Genomic DNA, 9,664 nt, shown 5'->3' on the forward strand with positions numbered 1-9,664 from the left:
ATCTTGGCTGGAAGGGTGAGGGGTACTGGCTGAGGGGCCAGCAAGCTTGGGCGGCAGATTCCTATCATTTCAAGATGCGTCTCTCACCACCCCCGCCCCCCAACCCCGTTTTCCTGTTTCAGAAAAATCTCTTTTGGATTTTTTTTTAAATCTCTGCAGTGTTGTGGAAGGCAAGGAGGGGGGTTCTGGATGGAGAAGGGAGGCCCATATCTTACATCTGGCTTGAAACATTCCTTGAGAAAGGGAAGAAGGGGGATGAGGAGAAAAGCCTTCCGAAGTTCAGAGTGAGCACAAAGCCATCCTTTACCTTCAGGGCTGTTTGGCTGGGGACAAGCACCCTCAGGGGCCCAGCAGAGAAAGGATGAAGTGGCCGCTGCACATCTTTATCCACCCAGATGGCAGTTTGCTTCTAGGGACTCGCGATGCCTTCCTTCCAGTTTGGGATGCTGTCTTGGGGACCATGTGAGGAGGAGTCAAGTCAGTCTGGTAGTGTCAGCGTGCTGGAGGTGGTTCCCAAAGACCCATCTGGAGTTCTTGCTGGTCCCCATTTTGTCCCCGTGGCGACTGTCTCCGCCTTTTCCTTTCTGCCTCTACTACGTGCCCCCCACGTGGTTCATATTAAAGTTTTTGGAAAAAGTCCTGGGTGGAAAGCAGGCGGGTGAAGCAGAGGGTCCAGCAGTCCTTGTGCCGGGAGGGGGGCAGCAGCAGGCCAGGACCGGGAGTGAGTGCAGAGGGTAGTTCCACTCCTGGCTGCACACCTGCAGGTCACAGCTGCAGGGCCCTGGTGCCTGCCTCTGTGGGCATCACTTCTGGGATAAAGTGGAAAGCTGCTTTCTAAAGGCTGGTCAGACCCCCAAGGGGGTTCTCTCTCTTTCCCATAGGGAAACCCCAGCAAGACTGGTACTCTCTACAACCCCCAGAGGAGATGCTGTGGGCTGTGTGCATCCCTGTCCCACTCTGGAGCAGTCATCGCTCTCACCAGCAAACAGGCTGCTCTTCCTCACAGCCCTTCCCTTCTTTTCCAACCACTGCTCCCCTCTCCTCCTCTAACTAGAGGAGGAAGAGATGGTCTCTTCAGACTCTATAACAAACAAGGAACAGGCTCCTGGCATGTGCTTCCCTGTTCCATTTTGCACGGGTTGGACATGTCATGGATTCACAAAGGGAGAGGAACAGAGTGGCATCATAACATTAGCAATATTGTTGCCATGTAATGAGCTCTTACTAAGCTCCAGACTCTGGCTAAACACTTTATGAACATCATCATCTTCGGTCCCCCCAATAATCCAGGTGCTGTTATTATCCCCATTTCACATAAGAAAGTGAGGAATAGGAGGGAATGGCATGAAACGCAAGTTCAACCCATTCTGAAGTCAGATCAGCCCACTCCTGGCTAAGCCTCCCTTGGAGTGAAGATGACCTTGGACGTTGGAGTTCACCTAGTTCTCCCGTGACTAGCTCTGATGGACAGAGCTGGCTATTATCACTTACTACTCCCAAAACCTGTTTCTTCACTTGTTAAATGGAAATCTCTCTTTCTCCTAGGACTGTTGTATAGAAAAATGTTTCATAAACTGTAAGGTACCATATAAATGATGTTGTATTAAGAGATTAAGGGAAGTTAATAGTTTTATCCCTGTGTTCAAAGCTGTATATGAGCTGGACTGAACCATGTGCACTAGGGACTATAAAAGAAAGGAAAAGAGGAAATAAAAGAGGCCCCCTGACCTCATTAACAAGACACAAACAAAACATGTGCAAATATGCTGGCAATGGCTACAAGGAGTAACGCTGTAATTGAAATGAAGTTTATGACTAGCTGGGGGGAGAAAAAAGTAGGGGGTATATCAGAGCAGTTAGGTTTAGTCAACAAATAGTTATTGAGTACCTACTATGTGCCACACACTGTTCTAGGCACCGGGGATATTGAAGTGAACAAAACAGACACAAATCCCTGCCTTCACGGAGCAGTGCACGCAGATCACCTGGGTGTTGGTAAGGTGCAGTCCCTGACTCCTTCGGCCTGGGCTGGGGCCTGAGGCTCTGCACTTGCAACAGATCCCCAGGTGATGTGAATACTGCTGTTCTGGGGACCACACTTGGAGTAGCAGGGGCTAGCATACCAAGTAGGATATGAGTCACTTTGTCAAAGGGAGAGATGTAAATGGGTCAAAAGCAGGTGAAGAAAACGTTCTGGGGCAGGAAGCTGGGAAGGGAGGGAAACTTCTGGTTGGGTAAACATAGCCAGAGGGTCAGGGGTATCTCACCACTACCAGCCCATGAGCCGGGATGCCTTCAACATCTCTTTGACCCTAACAGCTGAGCTGAGTGCTTGGCACACGGTAGGCATTTTGCAGGCGTGTGCTGAGAAGGGGATGGGCTGGGGCTCGGGCTCAGTTTTATTGGAGGTCCTCACACCAACTACAAGGGGCTGGCCGTGGTCAGCAGGCAAGCGCCTGCTCTGTAGAATCTTGAAGCAGCCACTTGGTGGGGTGAGGGGGGTAGTAGGAGAAACTTATTTATTCTTCCCATCTTAGATACTGAGCAGATGTTCCCACGTTCAGTGAGGATGTTAACAAGAAGGACCAGTGTGGGCTACAGCAGGATGGATTTAAGTCAGACCACAGGAAGGACTTTTGCCAGAGTTTGGCCTGCCTCACTCCAGACTGTCTCATGAGGGCTGGATGACTGGTCTCCCATTCCCATCCAACCCCCCTCTTCCCAAGCCCCAGTAAAAAACAAACAAACACCCATTGCATAGGGCGATACTCTGGGCTGAACTGGGGAAGCAGAATGGTGGTGAGACAGGGACGAGCTCCAACTCCAACGTCTTGAATCTCCAAACAAAGCACCGCAGCAGTGGGTGTAACTCCGGGCTGTGCGTCAGGCGGCCCTTTCCGGCCTGGCCCAACCCGGGGTGTTTATTTTGTTTGTTCCTGGAAGCTGTTGCCCTGATGGACAGTGCTGGGGACGCTGATTCCATGGGATTTCTCAGTGTCTGGTCAGCCCTCTCACCCCTCCCCCGGGACAGATGGGCCCCATCAGCCCTGCTGAGTTCCAGAAGAGGCATCAGCCCTCCTTGTGTTTGTTTGAGTTGGTATCACCCGTGGTGATCCAGTCTATGCGTGAGGGCGGAGTGTGTGAACTGGGGGAGGGGGCTCATAGAGCCCAGGGCAGCCCAGCTTTTCCCCTTTACCCATTGACCACCCACCCTTCTCCTCACCCACTTCTAGGCCCATTTGGGGGGCTTTCCCAAACCACAGGCTCATTCACAGCCCACACCAAAATCTTTTCTGTTGTAGCAGTAGAAAAGCAGGCCCCCCACCTGTTCAGAAAAGGGGAGAGAAGGCGTCCCTTGATGTGTTAGGACAGGAGAATGATGAATTCCCAGCAAATCAAGGAAGGTGTTGGAGAGATAGAAAGGGAGTGAGGAGTGGGTGAGTGGGTGAGATCTCATTTGGTGGTCTTATGAGGAGAAAAAGTGATGATACACTCTGGTCTTCTCTCTGGGCTGGTGGTGGAGTCCGGGCTAAGAGTGTTTGAATGAAAAGATTGCCGGGAGAAATCTGAGAATGACTCTACCAACCCACCTATCTTTTAGTAGCCAAATGATCTTCTTATAGTAGTTCATATTGGGCAAATTGGGGACTGGAATATGGGGAGTGTCACCCTTTTGCTTTACCTTAGCCTTTGGCTTCCCACAGCAACAGCCCTCTGCCCATGCAGGACACCCTGCCCTATAAGTTGGGGAAGAGGATTTTGAAAGAATCAAGACTCAGAAGCTACAAAAGGCCATTGGCCTGGAAATAAAGAGTATGGGGAAGAGCTGGGAGTGGGGTCTCCTCCCCAGATCTCGGCATTGGGAATGAGGATCTTAGCTGAATGGTCTGACTAGGGCTATAAACATTACTCAGAGCTGCCCTTGATGTCTCTTCCCACTGGCCCCTCCCTGTCTCCATCCTTCTTCTCCCAAACCATGTCTTCATGGACCAGCCATGCAGGATGTGCCTCTTACATGTGAGAGTAAGAGTGTTATCTCAGACTCTCGTTTTGTTAGTTTATTTTTCCATGAGGCTCTTAATGTTTGTTAAATAAACAGGCAATGGGTTTATGTGACATGCCCACAGCTTTCTGTGTACGTGACACATGCCTGGCCTGCATTCTGGGAGTGTGTGTCACTTTGGCCTTTGGCAGGGGAACTGGCGATGCTGGGAGACCACTCAATTACTCTCTCTGCAACTGTAGAGCTATTTCTCCGGAGCTTGTGGGGACCGATTCTATCCATCAGCCTCGGGGAATGTGGGCTGGGAAAGGGGAAGGCACCATTCCAGGGTCTGAATGCCAAGCCTTCCCTTCCTTAATCCTGTCCTGATGCAGAAAAAGGGCCAAATGCTCTGACAGGGCCATTTCCACCTTGCAGGTACATCGGGGCACTGGGGGCCCGAGTGATCTGTGACAATATCCCTGGTCTGGTGAGCCGGCAGCGGCAGCTGTGCCAGCGTTACCCAGACATCATGCGCTCGGTGGGCGAGGGTGCCCGAGAATGGATCCGAGAGTGTCAGCACCAGTTCCGCCACCACCGCTGGAACTGCACCACCCTGGACCGGGACCACACTGTCTTTGGCCGTGTCATGCTCAGAAGTAGGGGCCTCTTCCACCCTGCCCGGCTCTTCCTTCCCTTCCTATGCTTGGGGTGGTGAGTGGGTAGGGAAGGCGTGATCCCCTCTCCCTCTCCTGCACACTTCATCATCAGAGAAACCATTGTGGGCAGAGCGCAGGATACAGTTGAGAACAGACCCTCAGTACTTTAGATATGTAGCCAGGGGTTCTTCTAGGTCCCAGTATTCTGGGGTGACAGGACAAAGGAGCGGCATTCCATCTTTCTTCCTCCCTTTCCCGTCCCTCCCCAACCCCCAGCACCATCAGGCTGAGGACTAGGTTCTTATCACACATTCACTCCCCTCACTCCAATACTCCCAACACTACAGTAATGGGAGCAAAGATAAACAGAAAGGTTTATCTTTGGGCCGGGGTGTCCCCTGTTGGGAACTGTCCAGCGGAGTGGGCCTGAACAGGCATGGACTGTGGACCGAGACAGGCTTAGCTGCACTCAGTGGGAAGGGACGGTGCAACTTGGTCATGGATACATCCAAGCAGTTTGGAAGGAAGCAAGAGCCCAGGTCAGCCCAAGAGGTCAGATGTACAAAAAAGTGGCTGGAAAGTAGTGAAGGCTAGGGGAGGGATCAGGGCCATTTGAGTCAAGAGGGTACAGGGGTTGCTCTAGGAAACAAGGAGATTTCAGTCGTCGTTCTGTGGGCCTCCGTGCTGAGACACACTCTCCCTTCCTCCCTCTAGGCAGCCGGGAGGCAGCGTTTGTATATGCCATCTCGTCAGCAGGGGTAGTTCACGCCATCACCCGCGCCTGTAGCCAGGGGGAACTGAGTGTGTGCAGCTGTGACCCCTATACCCGTGGCCGACACCATGACCAACGTGGGGACTTTGACTGGGGTGGCTGCAGTGACAACATACACTATGGCGTTCGCTTTGCCAAGGCCTTCGTAGATGCCAAGGAGAAGCGGCTCAAGGATGCCCGGGCCCTCATGAACTTACATAACAACCGCTGTGGTCGCACGGTCAGTATTCACGCCAGCATGTGCCTTCCGCTTTGCTGGGGGCGACCCTATGTCTGATCACAGGATACATGTGAAGGAGGAAGTGCTGACGGCTCTGGGTCACTTCCAAAAGACCCGACCCCTTGGGACAGGAGCAGTAAACACAGGGAGCTTGCGAATGCCGCGGTGCAGCCAGGTACACAAGGTCCTCACATAGGAGGAAAGCAGGGGGAGACGGAGAAAAGAAGGGAAGTTAACTCTTTAAGAAGGAAAAAGCTGCCTCCATAACGATTGAGGAGGAGAAGGACTTGTTCACTGGTCTCTGAGCACCTCCTCTGTGCCTGGTCCTTGCGGAAAGTGACATGTCACAGAAGGAGAAGGCATGATACCCTGAACTCCAAAACACATGATGTGCCAGTGTCCTGTAATCGTAAACAGAGTCCTGTGGCCCTAAAGTTCCAATGGCCTGTCATAAAAAGGAGAGCACTGCTGGTCCAGGAAGGCTTCCTGAAAGGAGAGGTTCTTGCATTTGATCAGGAAGAATGGGTGGGATGGATGGGGTAAGACCGACCAATGGCTGCACTAGCTAGCTGGGACCAGGTCCCGCAGCCTGCAGAGCCCTCATGCTTTCAGTCCTCGAGGTGATTAAGGGCCCTGACTGGCTGCCTCTCCTTTACCTGCCTCCCACCCCCCAGGCTGTACGGCGGTTTCTGAAGCTGGAGTGTAAGTGCCACGGCGTGAGTGGCTCCTGTACTCTGCGCACCTGCTGGCGCGCGCTCTCAGACTTCCGCCGCACAGGAGATTACCTACGGCGGCGCTATGATGGGGCTGTGCAGGTGACAGCAACCCAGGATGGCGCCAACTTCACAGCAGCCCGCCAAGGCTATCGCCGTGCCACCCGGACCGACCTTGTCTACTTTGACAACTCCCCAGACTACTGTGTCTTGGACAAGGCTGCAGGTGGGTAGAGAAAGCAGATGGGGAGGTGGGGGCATGGAGACCCAGTTCTTAATGCCAGCACCCCTGGGGAGTCACAGTTTGTTCAGCCTCAGGAGTTAGGGAGGGGAGCTGAGGGAGGAGTTAGTCTCCTCCTGATATGAAAAACCTCATAATGAGATTGGTGATTTATGCCTCGGTCCGCCAAACCCAGTGCTGCCCCAGCAGAGAGGAGAGGTCGCTCAGCTCCTTCAGGCCTGAGGTCTGTATGGTATACAGATGTGATAGATACGACTCAGTGAATGTTAAATGAGTCCCCTGTTCTCAGTATCTCAGTACCGAGCAATGCATGGACCACACCTAAGCATAAGATGCAGCTCCAAGTCATTGGCTCTTTACAATCTAGCTAAGAAATGAGATATAACAGGTAGACAGATGCAATTGCAAAGGAGAGACAAATGGAGAAAGCAACAGAAGCTGAGCTGCAAATGTGGAATGTAGCTGTTTCTTGAGGTGTGGGCATTATCTGGGTGCTAGAGGGGACAGGTGGCATCGTCTGCACAGAGCAGAATGGTAGGTGGTGCCCCATCTGTCCCAGGAACAGAGGGCAGATTAATATCCCGAGTGGAGAGCTGGGGTGAAGGAGGTTAAAGGTAGAAGGACACTTGGGATCAGACCATCAGTGGCCTTGGAAGGCTTATCCCATGGCTGCCACCGAACTGTCTAAAGAGGGGCTAGGAAGGCAAGGAAAGCAGAGGTTCCTGCCAGGCAAACCACTGGCAGGGAGCAGCAAACATCTGTACCAGATATTGTGGAGGGATTGTTGGGGTGCTGGAAAGTGAAATGGTGTTACCCCAAAAGAATGGAAGTCACCTTCTGGGCTCAGGTTTCGGGTTCAGATAGGTTAATCTAGGAACAATGCGCAATGCCACAGAACCGCGCTTCCCTGGGAACTGCCGTGGACTCCCAGGCTCTTCCCTGCAGACCCAACCATCAGACTCGGCTGCGGTGGGGTGGACTCAGAAACCTCGGCTGTCTTTGGTACTGCTTTTCACCCATCACTGTCCTTACTGGGAGTCAAGTGCCTCAGAGCAAAACTGGCATAGACATAGAGCGGGGCTGGGTATGTTTCCTGCCAATGTGGTGACTGAGAGGACCACTTCCCAATGCTGGAAATCATTCCAGAACCTCTGAGGTGTAAGCCTATGCATACACCTAAAATGCACATTTGGGGAAGAATCTTTGGAGTTAGGATGAGTCATATGTATGTTGCTTTTTCTCAGAGGCATAAAATTAAGGCTCATAAAACCCAAGTGGGTTCTGGAATTCAAAGGGTCCAAGTTATCCCAGAGGGTAGAATTCCCTCCAGGGCAGTGCTGTGCAACTGAACTTCTGTGACGATGGAAATGTTCTAGGGCTAATACACTAGCCACTCAGCTACATGTGATGACTATTTTTTTTAAATATATTTTTATTAATTTCAGAGAGGAAGGGAGAGAGAGAGAGAGAGAGAGAAACATCAATGATGAGAGAATCATTGATCAGCTGCCTCCTGCATGCCCTACACCGGGGATTGAGTCCACAACCCAAGCATATGCCCTGACCAGGGATTGAACCGTGACCTCCTGGTTCATAGGTTGACACTCAACCACTGAGCCACACCAACTGGGCCATGTGATGACTATTTTGAAATACAGCTAGTGTGCCCAAGGAACTAAGTTTTAAAATTTATTTAACTTTAATTCTTTTAACTCTAAATGAACACATCTGGCTAGTGGCTACTACACCAGATAACTCAGCTCCAGGGGGTAGGGGAGACTTCTGATGCCCAGGAAGGACTTAAAACCCAGCCCTTGCAGTGATGAGAGTAACATGCATAGGCAACCTCGCCAGCCCATGCCCCAAGCAGTGGTCTCTTGACATTTAGATTGTATATTCCTAGCGTATAAAAAATTTGAGCATACACCTCCAATATATGCATATTTACTTATAAACTACATCTATGTTCCACTATACTAATATGTATATTATAAACAATACAGAATCGATATTTTAAATTGATGTGGTAAAAAACAAATATAGAGGTTCTTGTATTTTCTTCTCCTATCCCAGTGGAATGTCAGACTGCTGCTATAGAAATGAGTTAATTGATTCCCCTTGTTGAACCCCCAGGCTAGTCAGTTTCCCATCTCTGGGAAAGGGCTAGAGGAGATACGCCTAGGGTCCATCCCATCCAGAATTCTTTGGTTTTATGGTATGTTGGCAAGGTCCCCTGTGCTAATATCAGTGAGACTGAGGTCCTGAGCATCATCTGTGCAGAGGGAAAGCATCTCCCTTACCCTTCGAGAGTCCCCCTTTTAGGGTCTTTAGGAATTCCTTAGGGGTGTGCTTCCAGCCAGTCATGCCAATCAGTTCACCTCCTCCGTTGAACAGAGATTGTAGATCTAACACAACAATCCACTGAGTTAGATGCTATTATTATGCCTATTGTCAGATGAGAAAAACAAAGCCCAGAGAGATTAACTAAGTTGTAAATCACATAGCTAAAAAGTGGCTGACATATAAGCATAACCAATGGACATAAGACACTGGGGGGTAGGGGAGGGGTAGGGTATTGTCAAGGGCGGGGGGAAAAAGGAGACATATGTAATACCCTTTGTAATACTTTAAGCAATAAAAAAAAAGTGTAAAAAAAAAGTGGCTGAATGGGATTTAAACCTATACACTCTGATACCAGGCCCAGCTTTTAATGGCCATACTATACTACTTCCCTGTATAGTACAACTTAATAAAATATAAACTAAGGACCAAAATACTAACAAATGGTAGCTGGATCAGAGTTGTGGCAAGATTTCTTGGAAAAGATAAATTATAGGCTGTTATTTCTTTTAACTCCTTATTATGGGAAAATTCAAACATAAAAGAGAGGGCCTTCAGCCAGCTTTAACAATGACGAGCATTTTAAGGCTAGGCTTTGCAGGGGGTCTAGAGATGTGTGCTGGCAGGGAGGGCACAGCAGGTGAAGTCAGTGGTCTTGAGGTGGCCTTGCTGGTGGGAGGAAACGAGGCTGGTGTAGAGGGCCATGAGGAGATGATCATTTTGGCTAGTGGGTGTGT

At 50.5% G+C, this 9,664-nt stretch overlaps 2 protein-coding genes across 7 annotated transcripts in view; one reads left to right on the forward strand and one right to left on the reverse strand.

Annotated features, from left to right (window-relative positions):
* Window positions 1-9,664, reverse strand: part of ST7L (suppression of tumorigenicity 7 like) — a 116,345-nt gene that overhangs the window by 31,456 nt on the left and 75,225 nt on the right. The gene's annotated exons all lie outside the window — the stretch shown is intronic.
* Window positions 1-9,664, forward strand: part of WNT2B (wingless-type MMTV integration site family member 2B) — a 12,160-nt gene that overhangs the window by 1,363 nt on the left and 1,133 nt on the right. The window contains exons 1-4 of one of the 2 annotated variants that reach the window (XM_015563450.1): window positions 2,121-3,813; window positions 4,421-4,641; window positions 5,356-5,633; window positions 6,308-6,572. In XM_015563450.1, coding sequence (XP_015418936.1) covers window positions 4,515-4,641; window positions 5,356-5,633; window positions 6,308-6,572 — 670 coding nt within the window. In that variant the 5' untranslated portion in view covers window positions 2,121-3,813; window positions 4,421-4,514. Of the gene's footprint in view, window positions 1-2,120; window positions 3,814-4,420; window positions 4,642-5,355; window positions 5,634-6,307; window positions 6,573-9,664 lie in introns of those variants that run through there. The other variant, XM_006763136.2, reaches the window with a different exon arrangement.

Source organism: Myotis davidii, unplaced genomic scaffold (genome assembly GCF_000327345.1).
Source record: "Myotis davidii unplaced genomic scaffold, ASM32734v1 scaffold217, whole genome shotgun sequence".
Taxonomy (NCBI): Eukaryota; Metazoa; Chordata; class Mammalia; order Chiroptera; family Vespertilionidae; genus Myotis; species Myotis davidii.